The sequence below is a fragment of the Cetorhinus maximus genome, chromosome 6 (assembly GCF_964194155.1).
Source record: "Cetorhinus maximus chromosome 6, sCetMax3.hap1.1, whole genome shotgun sequence".
NCBI classification, from domain to species: domain Eukaryota; kingdom Metazoa; phylum Chordata; class Chondrichthyes; order Lamniformes; family Cetorhinidae; genus Cetorhinus; species Cetorhinus maximus.
Window position 1 is genome coordinate 134,824,359 of NC_135884.1, and position 22,277 is coordinate 134,846,635.

The 22,277-nt window shown below is 41.4% G+C and overlaps 1 protein-coding gene across 2 annotated transcripts in view; it reads left to right on the forward strand.

Moving 5' to 3' along the window:
• cmip (c-Maf inducing protein) overlaps positions 1-22,277 on the forward strand; it is a 229,479-nt gene that overhangs the window by 110,022 nt on the left and 97,180 nt on the right. For both annotated transcript variants that reach the window (XM_078544544.1, XM_078544545.1), the window contains exons 2-3: positions 10,566-10,691; positions 20,314-20,364. In XM_078544544.1, coding sequence (XP_078400670.1) covers positions 10,566-10,691; positions 20,314-20,364 — 177 coding nt within the window. The remainder of the gene's footprint in view (positions 1-10,565; positions 10,692-20,313; positions 20,365-22,277) is intronic.

The following is a 22,277-nucleotide window of genomic DNA, read 5'->3' on the forward strand; positions in this document are numbered from 1 at the left end:
AGAAAAAAATCTGCACACAAAAATAATTTACTATTTGACAGTCTTCTATCGTGTGTGTGTGTGTGTGTGTGTGTGTAATTTAGGAATAATTTTCTACACCTTTCAAACATAGACCAGTCACAAGTTTTACAAAGTGTGCAGGGTTATGTGTGCCAAGAGGAGTGAGCAAAGGAGTAGGGAGCATGTGACAGAAATCCATTGATTTTGTTTATGCTTGATGCACCTTAGCTTTTTTAAATAGAATCAAACAGGCCATGTTGGTGTTAACAGGGACAAGTAACCTGTTTGTCTCAGTTTATTAGTTTTGTTTTCTTCAGTATAAGAACGGGTCTTGGCTTGGCATCCCATTCATAAATCAAATAAAGTTATCCTGAATGTGATGGCATTTTACACACCATTTAAATGCCATTTCCTCTTTCCTGTATGCAGTTAGTCCTGCTGTACTGTGTAATTTCATGGAATTGCGTTCAAAGGTCCTGGTGCAGTTTAGTGTGGCAATAGTTCCCGGCATAAATTGTTCCGATTTCCTGCTGAATGGGATGTGTTTATCTTTGTAAAATCGCCGAGAATCCACTTATCCCATTCAGTTACAGATGTGCCTGGCAAATGTGTCATTGCATCAGTGAGTCCCTACGACAGTTTTAACTTTTAAACTTGTCTCCTGAAAGCTCAAGTTGTAGCTGCATACAATCTTCAGCAGTGTATGCTGGAGGCCAACATATTGCATTGTTATCGAGGAGCTCTGAGAGCAGAATTTAATGCCCTCTCCTATGACAAGCGGTGGCAGCAGGCAGACGCTTAATCAGGCGGGAGGGTGCAGTCCACCATGGATTTAATCGGATGGCCTTCCTGCTCCATCACAACTGAGGCCCATTCCCACTTAAGGGACTCATCCCACCACCGGTAGTATTCAGCCAGCAATGGGTAGGGGACTCGGGCTAGGGCATCACTTAATGGGCTGTAACTTTCGAGCTGCAGGGCGTGGTATTGAAGTGGGGGTGTGGGTATCTGGGGCAGGGGCGGTGGGGGGAGGAACCCAAAGATGCGCTGGGGAACTCCTCCACCCCCGAGGTTCACAGGTAAAGTTTGCATGGCAATTACCCAGAACTGCACTTTAAATTGCAATCTTCGGATGGTTACGACTGGGTTACATCAATAGTTACCCAGAAAAAGTTAGAAGAATTAAAACCACTTTTAACTTCTGGGTAACTATCACACACACCACCGTTCCCCCCCAAATCCAAGGGACTACAGCCTCTGACAGGAGCTTCCCAACCCTTGGGATTGCACCCCCCCCACTCCCACGGGTGCTCATCAGCCCCAACATCTGGCCAGGCCCGACTCTCACCCCCAGCCCAGCCCGGACCAGACACTGCACCCAAGGCGTGGCTTGACTCCCTCATCCAAGGCCCCACTCGACACCTCCACCTCCCAAAACCCCCCCACCCCGAGGCCCAGCCCAACCTGACACCCTTCCCCAACCCCCCCTCCCCGCAAAGCCTGACCCGACACCCCTCTCTCTCGAGGCCCAACCTGACCCCCATCGAGGCCCAACCACCACCATCACCCCTACCCCACGCCCCCCCTGCCCCCCTCTGAGAGCCAAGCCGACAAATCACCACCACCTACCGCCCCCCATCCCCACAAATTCTGCCCATTTACCTTATACACTTACCTTCTCCCTGGCCTGCCAAGGATCTTTAAATTTGGCTGGACCTTTAACTTACCTGGTTTATGGCAGCTAGTGCTGTAAAAAAAGGGGGTGTGGCCTCCTTACATTCAACGGAGCTGCCCAAGGGATGTGCTGCACTACTTGGATCTCGTCTGGCCTGAGTTGAAAGGTCAGACGAGACAAGACTGAAAAAAATTCCGGGTAAGAAACTAGGAGCGGAGTGGCAATCCGACTCTGCCACTCCGAGGAAGCTCAGGCCTAATGTTTTTGACAGTTTGCAGATTGTTTCCAGTGTGGCCAAGTAAAATGTAGAGCATCACCAACTTCAATCATTTCGCAGTAGATCTGTTTTATGGGGAAAGGGGAAGGTTGAGTGTTGAAGTGGATTCAGAGGATTAAGTGGAGCTGGGCTGTGGAAGGCAGATGTCAAAACAGTAGTGGCCTTCATTATAGCATTTGTTATGGAACTTTCTCTGACTCTGTTGTGTGTATCAGACTTGAAGAGCATTTTGTGATATAATGCATGTCATTTAGAACTTATGGCAAATGATTTGTAGGTTTCTGTGTTTATTCAGTAACATTTATCCCAGCCACACATACCCAGATGTTTGATACATTCTGTTTGATACACTCTGCTCTCATCTTTTAAAAAGTACTTTGTTTAGACAAGGACTAACTTGCAGTTGCACAACTTGCAGTTGTGATTTCCGTAGAGACCAATAATGATTTAAAGAGAAATTTGAACTTCCAGTTATTAGCTGAAAGGATGGCATGTCAAGATTTTGCATCTTAAAATAACTTTTACTATATCAATAACTAAAGACAAGACACTTATTTAAACGCAACTTTCTTTTTATAGGCAACTTAGACTTCAAACAACTGAGCAGGATTTGCCCCTCTCTACTTTCTACGACTGAAAACCCAATTTCTGCTATGTTACTTGGTCTCTTAAGTTAACTTCCCCTGGAATCAATCTAAAGGGTTTCATAGCTCTCAACTATGAGAGCTTCCATTCTATCCTTTCCCAATACCATCTTACACCATGAGAGTATTCTCTGGAAATTCTGAACCCTCCAGCCTTATTTTAACTCCTCACAAACCAGGTTTTCAAACTGGGTGTGAGATCCCACCTGCATTCTGCTTGGTGAACAATACACTCAGCATTTTCTCGGTTTAAAGTGCACACATGGCCAACGTCTATCCTCTTGCTCTCCCTTTTCCCGTCAGCTACAGATCACCCCAGACTAAAACTGCAACTTCTGGGTTTATAGGGAAGCCTATCTGATCCCAAATGGACTCCTATCCTCCCCTCCATGGCAACAGGAAACACCACATCAGCCCTGTATCCAAGTAGATGCAGTAATCGGCTATCCCTAATTACCACTGCTTTTCATCATAGAAACAAAGGGACAGATTCCAGATTCCAACTATTTATAGATAATCAGATCATAAGACCTTTCTGGGTTTTTGGAGTCATAGAGTCTTCTCATTGTGGACTTAGAAACAGCTGTCATTGTCCCCAGGTGTTAACATTTGGCACCTTCCCATTAACAACACAATGTGACTCTGCTTTTGATCTAAGGATTAAACCATCCAGGTTTACTGTCAGACTCTGGCATAGGTCACATGTCTCCTTTTATTTTTATATTCTCCCAGCAATAAATTGGGCAAAGGTTTCAATAGCTTCTAAACTTCTGGGATTCTCCCTAAATTTTCCAAGGGCGGAATCTTGTGCTGTCTCTGGTGGTGAGCTTGGAGGCGGGAAGGGCATGTACTTTGGCGGGATGTTGAAGTACCTGAACTCCTGTCCCTTGTGGGCAGCTTGTTACCTCTATTTGAATGGGGTGGGGCGTTGGGGTTCCTTGATCAAAGGCACTCATTGCCTCATTGAGGGGCTGGACATTAGGTAGGTGGGGGGTGTCGCTGAGAGCCACACCCCTGCCCTTGCTTCTGAACCCCTGCCCCCCTTTACCCCCCCCCCCACCCCCCATCTTGTGGAACCCCTACTCCCCATTACTTAACTTTGTCCTGGGCCGCTCCATGATCCTGGGACTCCAGGGAGGTGTTCTTCTGGCAGCAGCCACGTCCTCCTCAGTAGCTTCGCTGAGCGCAAGAGCTGCCAGCCTCCAATCGGCCAGTAGCTCTCGCCAGGGGAGACTTCTGCCCCAGTAGGCCTGATTGCAGAGGAAGGCCTGCCACTGGCCTCGTCACTGCCCGATTGGCATGTGGTTCAGCGGGCCTTCCGGAAGCGAGGCAGCACGGGGGTATCACTGGCTGTCCAGTCAACAGGCAAGACCCCTATTCCTCAACAAGATTCCACCTCAATTGTCTAGCACAAGAAAATTCCAAAGAGATAGAAGGCCATTAACACACAGTTATTAGTCAGGATAATCAAGACTCCTGGGAACGAGGTAGCATGTTAATGAAGCGCTGCACACTATATTCCATACAGTATATCACCTCCAATCTGGCTTCATATCCCAGTTACTCTGTCTGTTGATTGTTACGAGTCTTGCCTGAAGTGTGTTTAGGCAGTTTCAGCCTGGTTCCCTACTGAACAAGCATCTGCAGTATAAAATTGCACTAATTGGGAATCCTGCTCTGAGACTGCGGGATGGGTGCTGTGAGAATTGAAAGAAGGCCATGCTGGCACAGGAGGTGATGCTCTGCTGAGGTTGAAAAACTGAGGCACATTGTTTGAACAGAATACAGGGAGCTTTACACTTCTTCTGCCTGACTTGGGAATGGAATGCTTGAATCAGACACTGTGTACTTGTAATGAGAAGAGTTTCATTTCCCAGCACTAACATCCCTCCATTTGATGAGCACAATAAACAGGATCCTTGCTTAAGCCAAAGCCTTGATGAAAAAAGCTTCTATATAGGCACCTGTGCATCAGGTCTCTGTGAGTTGTTAATAACCTAATCTCAGATTTGTTAGTAACCAGCATTTGCAGAACAAATTGCAGTTTTCTCATATTTTCTTCATATGAGTACAGAGGTGCACCTTCAGTCCTGAGAGGGTTAAAGTGTTACCATTCATAGGTGGTTGCTGTCTGCTGTAAGTATGTTGCTTGTCTTGTTATCAAATTACTACATACGTCCTGCCTCCAGGTTTAAATTTGCCTGCACAGAATTCTATTTAAAACAATCAATAAATAGCAAATTGAATCCTATAACTAAACTTGTTCTACTAAGTGTACAACTCCTGAAGTTCACTAGAGAGCTGGATTTATCAGGCAAACACAATTTACATGTCTAAAATGGTGATTGCTGAGGTAATGCTTGATTATTTTTGTGAAGGATGAACAAGAATCTCCTTGAGCATTCTATCCCAGCTGAATGCATCAAAGTGAAATATTTTTAATTCAATAAAAGGACTGACCATTTAACATGAAATTCACTTTTTATTGTTTTACTGTTTTGCTCCAGTTGGATACTATGGTGTTATGTGGAGGAGCCGTCCCAATATTTTATATCATTTACCATATAAACATAGAAAATTGGAAGTGGGAGCTGGCTTTCTGGTCAACTTCATTTCTCGAAGAGGCCCTTTCTTCTCAACTCATGTCAATATGCATATGTTTATTGATACCTCTTGTGCCGCTCTACCATTCCTGTGAAGCATTGCTCCTTTAAGAAAATCTGCAGCATTTGAACATTGGAACATTTTTAAACGGGCGTTGTCTTCACAAGAAGGCTTTTGGTAAACACTTTTTGTTTGTTGCAAAATAACTTACTTTATTGAGATCATAGTGCAGTGACATAGTCGTGATCATTAACCCATTGCTTAGTCTGATTATTTACAAACACTTTTTCCATGTTGCCATTGTCTCTTAACTATTTCCGATGCCAAGATATTGATTTGTGTCTTCACTAGCTACGTGGCAATCTGTCTGTCATTTATAGAACCCGCCTGCTTCTAAATTACCTTTCAGGTGGTAAAAATTCAAATCTACTCCTTGGTTTCGTTTTGAAACATTTATTTCCTCAATGCTCAACATCTAGAGATTTGCGAATTTTGTTCGATTGGTCACACGCAGATGCAGGATATTTGAACCTCATTTTCAATATTGTCAGTAAGGCATGTGTTTAAGACACTGCCAACTTTATGTCTGAAAAGCGACATTAAATTGCATCACTTATAGTAACTGCCCAGTAGTACTTTGCATTTGGTGCAACCTTTCCGTATTTATGCCTTTTAGTTACTCTTTGTAATCCACATTTTGTGCTGCTTAATGAGCTTTTATTTCCAGTTTCTATCTTACTTCCTGTACACTGGGGAAGAATTGGCCTCTTGGAATTTTACAAGTAGAGTTCATTTCCTCCCTGGAACTGACGCTTATTAGCAGAATTAAAGCTGCCTTTGTCTTCAATACAGAAGTGTTTATCCAACCTTTTGTGAGAAGCGCACACTCCATATAGAAGCATAATTCCTGTGGAATTGCTGGTGTCACTGCTTCAGAAGAACTGAGTCATTTCATGCATCAGACCTCAAAGATTGCAATAACAGTGCCTCCGTGTACGCATGCTGGCTTGGCCCTTCCCTCACAGTGCCTTACAAATTGAACATGCTGTAACAAAATGAGAGCAAGATGCCATAAAAAGAAGTACAGACATATTTGTGCGCAATCCAAATCTCGCAAAGCTTTTCCCAGTAGGCATGGTCATAAGTCATTGAGTAGAGGTCTTAAAACTAGTATTTTAGGGTGAATTTAGCTTGATTTTAAAACTCCCCAATACATTAACAACACACCTTAGTTTCTATAGTTAATGTGCTCTCAAGTACTCAAGTAGCAGATAAGGCATAGAGTAAAAAGGACCTTGTACTGACAAGCAATTTGTTCTTAGCGTTGGTGCCACTTAGCAGGGGATGAAGCAATTAACCTTGACAGTCATGGGCTATAAAAGAGAAAAACAATCAACTGGCACTCCTCTTCTTAGTCATCAAATGAAATAGGAGCAAGAGTAGGCCATTCAGCCCATTGAGCCTGCTCCGCCATTCAGTAAGATCATAAGTGAACAGATTGTGGCCTCAGCTCCACTTTCCTGCTTGTCCTCCATAACCCTTGACTCTCTTGCAGATTAAAAACCTGTCTAACTCAGCTCTGAAAATATTCAATTACCGAGCCTCCACTGCTCTCTGGGGAATTGAATTTCAAAGAGCAACGACCCCCTGAGAGAAGAAATTCCTCCTCATCTCTGTTTTAAATAGGAGGCTCCTTCTTGGTTACCACCTGGTGACTCCTGTCCCAATGTTCTCTTGTTTAGGCATTGAGGGAAGATAGGATTGAGCTGACTTCTTACATCTCATGGGTGAATAGCCTGTTTGCAGTCTGAGCTCATGTTTAGATGACGCTCTCGAAGAGTGTTTAATGGCTGCGGGAACATAACTCCATCATGAGTCAGAATCTGGATCAGAGAAGGGGAGGAAATTAACAAGTAAGGTTAATTAATGACTGGCTGTCTATTAGTCACAAAGCAGAAATTACATTGAGCAGTTTTAATAATTTCATAAACTGCATGAACAAAGTTTGCTCTGTTCCAGAATGCCATCAGAATCAGGGCATTGAATCAGGGAATTCTACTCCATTCAGACTGTCATTATTTTATGGTCTACATCAGATGTGCCCATGCCTGGTTTTGTGCAGCACTAAGCGACATAACACAGAGCTTCACGGGTCACATCCAAAGTTTAAACCAGTGTCTCTGTTAATTTGCACATGTCAAACCCTGGCTACCAATAGATCTGAATTTAGCATTGATCACCTCCAATGAGGTAACAGGGTTACAAACAATGTCTTGAAAGTCTCTAAGCCTAAAAAATTCAACCGGGATTAACTAGCAAATAACAAATGGAATGGAGTTGAATGGTCTATTGTGGATCAGATTACCAGATCTTGTGGATCATCAACAACAGCTTGCATTTATAGAACATCTTTAACAGGATAAAATCTCTCAAGGCACTTCACGGGCATAACCAGAGAAATGTTAACACTGAGTCAAAACCGGAGAGGGAATTCCCAAGTGTAGTGCCGAAACAGCTGAAAGCACCACCACCAATGGTAGGAGAAAGGAAGTGGGTGGGAAGGGCTGCTAGATGCACAAGAGACCAGGGTTCGAGGAATACGGAGCTCTTGGAGGTTTGCAGTGATGGAGAAAGGTGATAGGTTAAAATTGATCCTGCTTTAGACAGGTTTGGGCGATCCAAATGATTTAAAAAATATTTCTATCATGGTATACTGGATATGGTAGAGCTGGCATGATGTGAGAGTGAGGGTAAATGAAGCATTCCTGCAGCATGTCATAGGAAACCATAAGTGTTTCCTCTTTTTTTTTAACAGAAGTTCCAAATCTGAAACATCTCCATCTAATAGAACTTTAATGTCACCAAAGATTGTTTTTAAGGGGTTACCTGTAAGCCTTCTTACAACAGGCTAAGTGGGTTAATTAATAATTGGAGAAATGTTTAATTTTGTCTCCAAATTTTAGTCCTGGTATCTCTGCTTCCCAAAGTTTTGCTGGGGGACTGTTCCATAGATGCCAACAACCATCCAATACCTTAGCTAGATGCCCATTCTTCAGGCCTGAGGATGGATTCTAAGTGCTGGTAGGCGAGGGCGCCCACAGAACTGATGAAAACAGATCAAAATACTCTTGAGATTGACCTAAAGTATGGTTTACTCTCCCACTAGCTCCCTGGTGTTAGCTGTGGCTAGAGTTGCACTGTCACCTCCTAAGTCAGAAAGATGTTGGTTCAAGTCCCACTCCAGAGGCTTCAGCACATAATCTACGATGGCACTTCAGCACAGTGCTGATGGAGCACTGCTTTCCCAGGTGCTGTTTCTCAGATGAGATGTTAAACCGTCCTAGAAGACCTCGTGGCATGATTCAAAAAAGAGCAGGGATCCTAGTAACCTGGTCAACATTCATCCCTCAACTAACACCTAAAAGCAGATTATTTGTTCATTATCATATTGCTTTTTGTGGGACTATCCAGTGCGCATTTTGACTGCAGTGTTTCCTATATTACCTCATTGCCTAAAAGTGCTTCATTGGCTGCCCTGAGGTCATAAAAAGTACATTAAAAATGCAAGTTGTTCTTTCTTTTGTAAGCAGAATAATGTTCAACCGGAAAAACTACAGCTGCTCTTCAGTACTAATAACTGCTATGAGCATTTTAAACTTATGCAGGTAGATTTTGACTTTGTGTGGTAAATATATATCTTCTATTTTTTTGAAGAGATGGAAAGCAGCCTGTCAACTTGCAATTGCCTGTTTTCCACTATGGCACAAAGTCGTAGTGTGTAGCACTATGGCAAACCATAACACTTAATAAATTAAAGCTGCAGTTTATGGAGAAAAGATTTTCCTCTATGTAAATATTCAGTGTTATAATTTTTGGCTCGGAATAAAAAAAAAATGGTCAGTGCAGGATTCTCATTGTTGGCTTTCGCAGATGAAGATGCTAGTTCATCTTGTTAAGCACTGTTAAGTGACACATGATGTTTGTGCACTTGTTCAGTGTCAGCAGGGCTTCTAACATTGGATGGCACCTAAATACACTGCAAGGTATAAGGCAGGGCTAAATGCCTTGACTGTGATGCAAGCTAATTAGCTATGTGTTTGCTTTTTTTATGCTTCAAAAGACCCTTCAAAAAAAAATGTTAAATACTGTGGATGCTGGGGATCTGAAATAAAAACAAAAAGTGCTGGAATAACTCAGCAGGTCTGGCCACATCTGTGGAGTGAGAAACAGAGTTAATGTTTCCAGTCCAATATGACTCTTCTTTGGGGTTAACTTCTGCATTTATCTTAAAAAAAAATAGTTTGTTAGATTTATGTTCAACCACCACTGAAAATTTTTCTTTCTCATACGAGGGAGAATTTTTCTTATGGCGGGCGGGATTGGCTGTGCTCCGCTATTTTATGCGAGCGGGCCAATTAAGGCACTCAGCGTTACCTGTGCGGGCGGGAGGATGAGGGAGAGACGGGGCCTGCGCTCTGAGCCTCAGGGAGATTGAATAGACAATAAAAAACTTTATTAATTGATAAAATATATTTAAACATGTCCCCTCATGTGACAGTGTCACATGAGTTGGGACATGTTTGTAAAGGTGGGGAAATTATTTTATTGCTTTTACAGAAGCTTCAGGAAACCTCTTCCCGCCTGTGGATGTGGTTTCCTGAAAAACGTGAAGGTCGCTTGGGTTTTTCGGCTGCCCGCCAACCTTAAAGTTGGACGGGCAACGTTCTTAACCAGTTTAATTACATTCTTCAAGGCCTTAATTGACATTTCGCAGCCAACTCTGGCGCGCGCCTGCCGAACAAGATATCGAGATGACACACGATGAAGTCAGGATGCACGCCTGACGTCATCGCGCGTCATTTTACGCATCGGGCCCGCCCTTGCACACCGACCGGAAGATTCAGTCCATGAGATTTTTTTCCATACAATATTGTGTGACTCTTGACCAATGGTAGGATAAATAGCAGAACCGCTTGCAAACCTCTATTTCTCTCATTCTGACCTAGCTGGTATGCTGCGCTTGACATTGATCTAAATCAAAGCAGGTGTTTTTCTCTCCCTTTTTAGGGAAAACACTTCAGCGTGACTTCACTCCTTCTGAGAGAGCTCCATTTGCGGCTGGGAAAATCACACTGCATAAATCACTGGGCTAGACCCCAAATTTTACTACAGAGTAGTTTAGCATGCCGAGTTCTAATCCACTGGGCCACATAGATCAAGCAAAATGAATACTCTTACTGGGCATCTCTACCTCCTGATGACGCCACCGAGTGTCTGCAAGAAAAGTGCACAATAGCTGATTTGTTTTCTTATTTGCTGTATAAACAGGTCATTTAACGCAGAATACTTTTTGCTTTCTTTGCAGCCTGCTGGTTATATGGAGAATGCCATCTCATACAGTGCTATTGAAGACGTTCAGCTGTTGTCATGGGAGAATGCACCTAAATACTGTTTACAGCTCACCATCCCTGGAGGCACTGTTCTACTTCAGGTAAAGTTTTTTACATGCTGCCTCGGAGAAGTCAAACACGAGCATCTCACTATGAACCGTTTTGCAGCTATCTCATTTTGGGAGAAAGGGTGGAAGAGGAGTGGGAAAGTACTAGAAAGGTGACCACACATGTCTGAAGACTTTGCAGAGGGAAAGGTTAGCTAAAATTAACAATCATCACTTGCCACTCCTAACACGTGGGAGTGGATTTTACGGTCAGCGGTGAAGTGACGCTTACCGCTGACTTTAAAGAAAGCTGCTTACAAAGATCTAGCGATCACAGTGGAATGGAATTCACCTTTCCCAGCACTACTTTGAATCTGGTGCTAAGTCAAGGGCATCTCCAGGCATCCATTACCAGTGATGTCATCATGCAGTGTAAGCAGCCAATCACATTGACGAACTGTCACAGTGAGCAAATCGGGAAATAAAATGCACAGATTGTCTTTAATTTTTTAATTAATTTTATGGAGAGTGAAATAAAGATTGGGACTTTCATAATAGAAGCTGAACCATCATAAACTTAAAAAATAAAGAAAACAATAGAACTTCTATCATAATAGAAAAAATTGGCATGACACAAATATAAAATTAGTTTTCCAGGGCCAGAGAGATATTTAAGCGTTTTTTTATGACTCAATACCACACGAAAAACCCAATTACAGCTCAAATTGACAAGGCATAACCTCTTCTGGTGCTTTTAACAGTGATATTACAGTGCAAAATGGGAGATTCTTATCAGTTCAGCATGGAGGAGCAGGGAGTCACTAACAGCAGCTTTTAGGTTTCCATTTTTAATGGTGTTGGTTTCTCTGCTATTACAACCACATAATCCAGGCCCTGCCTCTCTCTGCTTCTATGTTCTGATCAGACTTGGTAATCTAGACACATTTTAATCAAATAAATTTATCCAGAATAAATATTTGGGTTTCTTGGCAAATTTCACCCAGCAGGTATCATTCAACTCTTAAGTGAGTTCGATGAAACTGATCCTGATAGGTTTAAACAATTTCCTCAGGTTGCTGGAATATACTCCACTACATTTTTAACATTTTGTTCCCAAATAGACTTCTATTTTTTTTCTAATATTTTGTTCTTTTTGAATTGGGGCTTCTGTTTTTTTTGTTCTCTTTCCTTTCTTCCATTATGTGTAGCTTTGAACAAGACAGGAGAAGGTCTCTCAACAGGGACACACTCCTTGCCTCTTCCTTCCAATTAACCCTTTGGTTAGATGGTCCCACTTTTAAAGTTTTTCCAGCCATGGGGTTTTTAATATCAAGAAGTTCCAATATTCAGGGCGATTTTTGTATAGATCTTCTCGATTGTTACCAACTTCGAGGGAGGGCAGTACTCACAGAATCACAGAATTGTTACAGCACAGAAGGAGGCCATTCAGCCCATCATGTCTGCACTGGCTCACTGAGCATTTCACCTAGTGCCATCCCCCTGCCCTCCCCTATAACCTTACAGATCGTTTCTTTTCAGATAATTATACTTCCTTTAGTTTTACAAATTTACCAAGGATTGGAAGGAATTTCGGCTCCATCCATTTATGTTCTAGTTAGATGCCCTTGTCTGGTCAAATGAAGTATGGTGGGGGCATTAGGTTGCCTTCAATTTAGAATAGTCATTAAGGTTCAAACCTCTTCCATAATCCAACCTGGGTTGGAGGGAGATTGATTTAGAGATTTAGTGAGCTTGTTAATGAGTTGACTTTAGCTGGGTGAATGCCTCCTTTTAAGAGCAGCATGTTTCTCTGATTATGTGACTGAAATGTTATAAAAGCGAAAGGATAATTCCTCTCAAACCCAAAAGTAAAATCTATTGCATGCTAACCTTTCTGAGGGTGATGCAAGATTGCTGCTGTGATCTGTAAATTGCAATTTACCAATGTTGGTTGAGTATTGGGTCTTGTAGAATAACGCTAAGCATTTATATAGTTCACATATTTTGTATATTGATTAAAACTAAGTTAGAGTTATAGATGAATTGAACAAAAGAAATAAAGTGTATTGGCCATTAAAAGACAAGAAATATTTCCTCTGCAGGCTATGTGTGATAAAATCATGAGCCCATTTATAAAAAATACATTTCCATTATATCTATAAATCAGAATAAGATTGCAATGATGTTCATTCTCCATGCATTACAAATCTCCAAATAAATGACCAAAGGTTCTCGAAAATATTTCTTCAGCTCTTGATGAGAGTGCTTGTTCATTTTAAGAAATTTTTTTATGCATTAGTTAGGCATGATCAGATCAAAACCATCAATGTCTTCTTTTGTCATGAACAACTTGCATATACACAGGCCCTTTAATGGATAAAAATGCTTCAATATGCTTCATGGAGTTATAAGGAGAAAACTGATGTTGATCAAAAAAAGGCCATATTTGGTCAACCAAAAACTGGGTCAAAGGTAGGAGGCTAAGGAAAGGAAGTTGTTAATGGAAATGGAACTTTGAGGGGATTAGGAAGTGAACTCCAGAGCAAGAGGGCTATGCAGCTGAAAGCATGGTCCCAGCAAAGGTGGGGTAAAGGGAGAGGGGAATACAAAATTGGCCAGAGTCAGATTTGGGGTCTGTTTGTAGGGCTGGAGCAGGTTACAGAACTTGAGAGGGATGAGGCCATGAAGGGATTGATAACAATAGGATCATAATTTTGTATTTGTGACATTGGGGGATTGGGAGCCGGTGCATGTCAACAAGGATTTGGTGCAGGATAGGATACACACAGCTGAATTACATTTACATGGGTGGGAAGGGGAGTAATGGAGAACTGGGGCCTGACTAGGAGAACATTGGAATAATTGAGCGTGGTGATAACAAAAACATGGATGAGGGCTTCAGGAGCCCATGGGTAAGGCAGTGGTGGAGATGGTCCTCATGACTGAGTCTACATCGGGTTAAACAGCTCAGCTTGGGTTTGAATAAGGCACCAAGATTGTGAATGGTTTTGGTTCAACCTGAGACATGATATTTAGCACATTTTTCAGGACATGCAAAAGGTTCCACAAGCAATGAATTATTTTTGAAGTAGGTACTGTTGGTATGAAGGCAAATGCTAATTGTACACATAGCAAGTTCACAGAAACAATTTGAGATGATTGAAGAGTAAAACTTTTTTTTGATGCTGTTGGTTGAAGGAAGATGACCAGCCACAACACAAGGTAGACTCTGTGTCCTTGAATGGTAACATGGGTTTAATACTCCACCCGAGAGTTGTCACCTCCAGCAATCCAACACTGCCTCTGTGCCGCTCTCTAGTATTAGTATAGATTATAAATTCAAGACCTGGAATGGGATTCAAACTCCAACAATCCAAGTGAGATTGTTACCAACTAAACAAAGCAAAAATTCATTATTTAGAAATAAATGATTGATTCTTTTTTTTAAAAAACCCTGGTTTTTAAAATAGAAAGACATGCATATATATATGTGTGTATACATGTATAATATATATAAATATAGTGCTTTTCACCAGCCTCACCTTCATGGCCTGTATAATGCCATCTGAAGCCTAATTTAGCCACATTTACTTCAGTTTTGATTTTGGGAGAGAGGCCATGTGCTGGTCTCCCTCATTTAGATTCGCACCAGATACTATTCTCCAATCAGAAAGAGGGCAGAAACTGAGATTGCTGATCCCGTTCACAAGAAAACTGCAGGTCTTCGCTGACACAGGAATAATTTTAATGAGCAGGAAAATGGCAGGTGTGGCATTTGTTTACTTGTAGAAAGAAGGAGAGACTTGCATTTATATAGCACTTTTCACAACCGACAGGGCATGTCATTTTTACAGCCAATGAAGTACCTTTGAAATGAAGTCACTAAGGTAATGTAGGAAATGCAGCAGGTAATTTGCACACAGCAAATTCTCAGAAACAGCAATGTGATAATGAACAAATAATCTGTTTTTGTGATGTTAATTGAGGAATAAATATTGGCCAGAACACCGGGTATAACTCTCCTGCTCCTCTTCGGGTAGTAACATGGGATCTTTTACATGCATCTGAAAAGGCAAATGGGGCCTTGGTTTAACATCTCATCTGAAACCTGGATCCTCTGGCATTGCAGCACTTAAGAGTGTCAGTCTTAATTTTTGAGCTCATGTCCTGGCATGAGATTTAAATCAGAACTATCAGACTCAGAAGCGAGCGTTGCCAACTTAGCACGCCTGATGTAGCTTAAATAAATATGACAATGCTGGCATACTTTTTGGGTATCTCCATAATGGAAAGATGCATTGATAATATCTGTCCATGATATTTGGCTTTTTACTCTCTGCATCCCCTATCACTTGAATTCTGTCATTTAGAGCACAATTTCTGTGAAGATTATTAGACTGACTCGTAATATAGAGCAGTATATCATCTTGTAGATTATTTGTTATAAAAAGCGTTTTGTTATAGTGTACAAAATGTTTTGCTGTGAAGGCAATGCCGCTAGCCACTGAAACGTATATATTTTTTGTTTTGCATGGAGCTCGCATTACAATGATCAATGTAATACCAACAAGTCAGTACAGTGACATCATAAACTGTTCATATGTGCACTCACATGCTAATCGCAATGGTGTATTGTCCCAATGAAAATACTGCTTAAGGATAGCTGTCATGGGGCATTTAGAAATGTCTAATAGTGTAACAACGCAAATAATTGCTTTGTGGCATACCACAAAGATGGTTCAAGTCAAATTGTTATTCACCAAGTAATAAACACGAGGAGTGGGATGGAATGGAACCAACACTCAGTGTTTATTATTTTTTGAAGGACTAACTGTTAACTTAATTGATTACACTCTATAGTACGTTTTCACAGCATGGATTTCCAAAACAAAGTATCTTCGCAATAGTCGTTTGTAAGGTTGTTTGCCAATGGACACCATTTGCAAAAAGTCCTGTGTTTATTGATGATGATGATACCATTGTTAAATGTGACCAATTGCAAACAGCATCAGCCAGTCACTGGCTTAAATGTTAAACATTACTAATCCACCATTTTAAAACTCCTAAATTTAGGTGACCTTTGTCATTGTGAGGGGCCAAAATGTATTAACACTGAGCTGAGCTAACTTTTTTTATAGTGTAAATATTTTTTTTATCCAAAGTAAAGTTATCCTTAACCATTTGATGTGAGTGCATTGCTGTACAAAATGTATTCAGTCAGTTTTGGTTTTGATTGGGATGTATGGATATGGCACAAAGTGCTGTACTACTTAATTAATATATGTACATTTCAATGGATCCAACATCCAAAGGGGTTCAGTAAAATCTACAATACCAACATCCATCATTTAAAAAAAAGTTTTAAAAGTATTATACTATTGAAATATTTTATTTCCAGCTTCAGCCGTTATTAAATATTTTTTAAAAACTGTCATCATTTGGAATCACTTCCTAAAATGGCCAAAAAGCTTTTTCGAAAGAAATGCTTACTGCAGCTCTTTTCTGTCTGTCCTCCCCAGCATCAGTTGCCATTGTAATTGCTGAGTCTTCCCCAAGGAAATCTGGAATGTATGCCCGTATGCTGTTTAAGAAAAAAATAAAATAAACGAATGTTGGTCCTTTTCCCAGATATGGAGGATAGTCGCGTAAGGATTGGGTGTGGAAATGAAAACATCTCTATTTTAAAGTCTTCAAATAAATTTAGATTAGTTTTGAATATTTCCAGAAATGATTTTCTTTTGCAAGAGTATCCTGGCGTTGATTACCAGTTGAAGAACGGTGACGAATGCAGCTTCTTCTTTAGTAATATATTGGAGCAGTGCTGCTGAATGCGCTTGAAGATATACGGCAGTAGGACATGAGCTTGGCTGAAAGATTCGTCCGTATGCCGATTGGGATTCGTCCCAATCTCGCCTGTTCAGCTAGGGGCAAGCTTTTTAACCTACAAGCAAAAAGGAAAAGCTAGAGGCAAGTCATCGGGTAACCCCGCAACACACCACCTATTGGCCAACTTCAAAGATGGGTGGAGCAGCACTTAGGACGAGGCTACCAACCTACTTTCTGGTCAGTAAGGGGGCTGGATTTTCAATCCGGAGCGGGGAACACGATACCTAGATCATTTTGTGACCCTGCACCACGTCAACACCACTGGCCTTAATTGGGTCGGAGGCGAGTTCGGCGCCCAATTAGCAGGTGCTGCCTGGAGACAGTAACTGTCTGGGAGGTGAGTCTGAAGGCAGCCAGTGGCCATGGTTGGGTTTGCCGTTGACTTGCAGAATGGAGCAGGCAGGAGAGCAGAGGCCAGGCAACCTCACTGTCTAAACAAGTGCCCAAACATTTACTCGTCAGGTATTTACTTCGCTTTGCTCACGGCAGTGAGACCTTTGTGCCACCACATGAGCACCTCAGTTTGACTTATAAATCAGTAGCAACAATAAATAGTGGCTCCCTACTGTGCTCCCATGCCATATAGCATTCACTCTTTGAAAATTCCCTTCTGTCCCTAGTATAGAAGCCTGTTAATTTGGGGTGTGCGAGCTGCCGGATCCCCCTCCCCATCCCACCCTCCCTTTGAAAATTGCATAGTATCATGGAAGCGTCAAATGAATGGCATGCCATCTGAGAGCTCGCATCTGCACTCTCCTCCACAGAGGATTCAAAATCCAGCCCCTGGTGTGTGTTCCAGGGAAAGGGAGAAAATATTTTTTAAAAAAGAAGTCTTCTGCTCAAATAATTTATCTTCTTGCCCATCCTGAAGGTCAAGGGAGTGGTTTGACCATGGCACTGAGTACTTATTCCTTATTTACGTCAAGGCCAGTATTGTAGTTGGGCGGAATATTTGAATTCCTTGTTGATGGATTGAATGGGGTTGCCTTGGTTTTTACTGGCAACTGGTTTTGCACATCTTCCTCACTTTCCTCCGAAACACAGGCTTGAGGGAGTGCTGCAATGTCAGGGCATGCTGCCTTTCAGATAAAGCGAGGGCCTATCTGCCCTCTCAGTTGGATGTAAAAGATCCTGTGGCACTATTTTGAAGAAGAGCAGCAAAATGATCCCCAATGTTCTGGTCAATATTTATCCTTCAACCAACAGCACAAAAACAGATATCTGGTTATTTATCACACTGTGTTTATGGGACCTTGCCGTGTTCAAATAGATCACCACATTTCCTATATTACACCAGTAACTACACGTCAAAAAGTACTTAATTGGCTGTAAAGCACTTTGAAATATTCTAAGGTCATGAAAAGTGCATAAATGCAAATCTCTCGTATCCCGCCTGTTACCTATCCTAACAGTTCAATTACACTGTATGGGTCTGGAATGATAATTCCTTTTGGACCTTTTTAGGTTCTGTTTTGCCTTATTCTCTGCAGCTTGCAGAAACATCTAACAATAATTAATTCTTCTTATGTGTACTGTAAAAATACAATAAATAATCTTTGGATGTAGATGCTCAGTCATTGAGTATGTTCAAGACAATATTGGTGGATACTTAGATACAACGCAAATTAACGGATGTGGGGATAGTGCAGAAAAAGTGGAATTCAGGTAGAAGATGAGTCATAATAGTATTAAATGGTGGAGTAGGCTTGAAGGGCCGAATGGCCTACTGTTCCCATTTCTCATATTAAGTAATATAAAAACAAGTTCATTGAAAATGAAACTTTGATATAAAACCTTTTTTGTTGGAGGGTCAAATGCAGTCAAGTTCATTAATGAAAAGCCAAATAATTAGCATAGTTGCTAATGGACCGAGTTGCAAAAATGAAAACCAAACTCTGCATAATATACATTTCTATATGACTAGACCTTTGAAAAAATCTCTAAATGTGTGCATACACTTCCCAACACAGTTATTTTTTTCCCTTTTGTTGTGACTTTTGTTATGCATTTCAAATGGTTTGTTACTCAAAAAGAACAGAAATAATGCCATAATAATGCCCAGTGTAATAGGAGACAGCAACCAGGACAACTGCCAATATTTCACAGAGAGATGAGAGCTTGCAAGGACTTGCAGTATTTACCTTGTCATTAATGGATTAACGTCAAAGCCTGGGCTCATTCTCATTTTTATGTTGCTTCTGTGACCGCACAGAGGTTGGAGTTATTTCATTTCATCTGCCATTTTTTAGCTAGAGTGAGGAGTAAACAATACTGCAGGAACTGAAAATGTAAATACTGCCACGACAACAGGAACTTTGCATGTGAAGGAACTGAAACTCCTGAAATCAACACCAAAACAGTGAATGCTCTTCCCGCGACAATAACCCTGCTAATAATGGGGAGGTGGAAGGGGAGCTGGCACGGGGGAGTTGTGGGGGAGGTGGGATTGGAGGGGGTGGGGATGGGGGTGGTGGGATGTGGGATGGATATATAAGAGTCAGGAAAACCAGAAGTACAGGTTTCCAGAGCTCGTTCTGAATTGAATGGCAGGTCTTGATTTCAAAGATGTTTTCTCTGTTTCCTGTCCACGGCCAGGCTGGGTGGCTGTCGAGTAATACAGCCTGCAGCTTCACACTGTAGTGGCAATTGGACAGGTTGGACATCAGAAAGGGAGCTGGCATTGGGGGGGGGGGGTGGTGGCGGGGTGGGGGGGGGGAAGGGTCCAATCATGGGATGGTTTGCAATTAAGGTTGGGGGTGGGGGGTGGGTATCCGGGGTGGAGTAAGGCACTCCTGCTCTTCCTGGCCCACAAGCAGCGCTGGAAAGGCACTTGCCCTCTTGCTTGCAGCTACCTCATCTCCGTTCAGCTGTCAGCTCTCTCTCGAGGCCCAGGCAACAAGTAGCCAACATCAATTTGAAAACAGTTAAAATGTGAGGTATTTAAATTCAAGGTCCATGCTCCGGAGAGCAGGTTAGTCACCCACTGCGCATTACACTTCCATTAAAAATGGGCACGTTGGAGGTGCTTTGTGATTGGGTTACTCCATTTTCATTTAAACATTCCGTCACTTGTCCTGCTTTGTGGGATGGGAGAGGAGGGGTTAAAATTACCCCCAATATCTCTACCCCTTTGAAACAATACCAACTAATACTACCAATACCAAACAGGATCACTTTTAAGAATCTGGCTTTTTTTTTTAAAGGTTTTTCTCTAGAATGTGAAGAATTTGAAACTCTCGCTTTTTAGAAGTCCGACCTTTGGCAGATTCTTTTCTCTGTCGTGAATTTTAGCAGACCTGCCTCATGTCTTTCAGTTTTTAGAAGGCTTCAGCACTTCCTCGCTGATGTACCAGGGGTCCGACCATGGAATCAAGAAAGCTCCCAAATAGCATGAACTCTGAAATTCTGCAGAGATTTTCCCAGTCATAACTTCAGCTGAAGATTGGCGGGTCAGGTCCCCAGAGACTTTTTTTTCTCAATGTGTGGTTTCCCCTCAATGTATTTGACCCCAAATTTTTGTTGACTGAAAATTTCTAATGTGCTAAGCAATGAATCCAGTGTACACATTGTCCATACTAAAGCTTTGATTGATAGATAATTTAAAATGAACTTATTTAATTGTCTCTCATGTATGTTAGTGTGCTTTTAGAAGCAGGCTGTTTTGATGCACTTTTGTTGTGTTACGGTCCAGTGCAGTACGATCACCCAGACTTAAACGATCTATGTAATTAGGTGTTTATATTATGTTTGATTTTCCTGTGTGATTAACATCTTGTCATCTTCTTTTCAGGCAGCAAACAGTTATCTGCGCGATCAGTGGTTTCATTCCCTGCAGTGGAAGGTAAGCAGATGGACAAGTATCTGAAAATGAATGATAGCTGTGTTTGTGTAGCAATTGACTTTACAAAGCAGAACGGAACAGAATAACTTAATAAGAATTTGTGAGCAGTCTATAATAATGATGTTTAAAAATCAAAGTTTTGAGGGCAGGCATTTTGGAATTTTAATGCTATGCGCTACAGAACAGACAGAAACAGGTTCAAACTTTTGAACCTGTGCATGGTAAGTGCTATTCATTGTCCAATAACAACTTGCAAAAAAGGAGGGAATATTGGATGGCGTACTGTCCAGAAACCATTGTAATGGTGACTGGTTACAGTGTGCAGCATTGGTAGTGTCCCTGGAGCAGATAACTTGGCTGCCTCTTGGACAAAACAAAGAATGGCGAGCAAAAAACAGAATGTTTTGATGTATGTAAGTACAAAATCAGACTTTCCCATTTTGACAGACCATTAGCCATCATCTTTTGGTGGTCATTCCAAAGTGATGGGGTTGGGCTTGGGGGAGGCAGGAGAAAGTACAGGATAAATTAAGGGCAGCAGCCTAGAATGCATAAATGTAAGGGGCATTGATTTTACTGTGGGAATAAATGTATGTCTCTTGAATGTAATTCTCAGGAGTAAATATGAAATTGTTATTGTGTTCCAAAAAGGATCTTCATCCATTTTATTTTTTGCAATTGCATTAAGGTGGCAAATAATGTTGTCCCAAAGATTATATGGGTTTTGTAACCCAGGTTGCCGAGACAAGCCACACACAATAGGACCAAAAATTCCACTATTGGCAAAAAGAATGCACAACAGCCAATGATTGTAACTATAGAAGTATGATGGGAAGCCTATGTTAACTAAGATTGTAGTCCTAATATAGTGATGCACGTGTGTGTTTATTATTAATTATAATAATCTTCTTTGGAAATATGAATGGATGAAAATTCTATATCTTTTTCTCTAAATGAATGTCATTTTACAAAACTTAGTTTTAGCTGTTCTCAGGTGAGTGCTATTTGTCACAGTTGCTATTATCTCTAAAACTAGAAACAAAAATATTATCCCTGGAACTCAATGACAATTAATAATGTAAATTCAGAGCCATTATTACTGAGTCTGATCTTACAGATATGTGAGCATTTATTTCTACCCCCCCTCTCTTGCCGTCTTCATGCCATTGACCTCTTGTTGGTAGGACCCACTTGCCTTCTAGTGCCTTGACCAAGTGTCTAATATTTATGTGTGTGCCTTGGCACTTAGTAATGGCAGATTGTTTGACCACATTGAAACTGAATCTGATCTTGCCCCCACCAGAAGTTCACACACGCAGACTCTAAAGTGGGAGTGGGAGATAGCCATCTGGGTGGGAACTCTGGCTAATATTTCCTCCTTCTGAAGTTAGAGATTCCAAGGTCAATTACACTGCAATTAGCAGCACCCCAGTTGAGATCAGGTAACTTTGCAAAGATTAGGGCGCAAACTTTGGATTGTCAAGGACCGTGTGATTCTGCTATGCACTTTATTGAGCCGGTAGAAAATATTTTGAGATTTGCATGATAGAGTGAAACAGATGACAATGATTCGGCAGCCTAATTTACTTTCACTCAGTTTTTATTTCCATTGACTTTAATCAAAACAAAATCCAGGAGGGATTGAAAGTGAGCTGTCAGCTCACTAGCATATGTTTTACACTAACTCTCAACGTCAAGATCAGCCCCTTCGAATTGTAAAGGACAAAGTGGGGAACCCATTAAGGTAGAGAAGGCAACTGGCAAATCTGTCAGAAAACTATGGATACTAAACAAATCTTGCTATGTTGTTCTCCCAGTGTTTCCTAGATATATAGCAAATCAAAAGCATGATTTACTGCCATTCTGTTGTTTGTTTGACTTGGTAAATGAATTTGAAAATGGCAGAAATTACT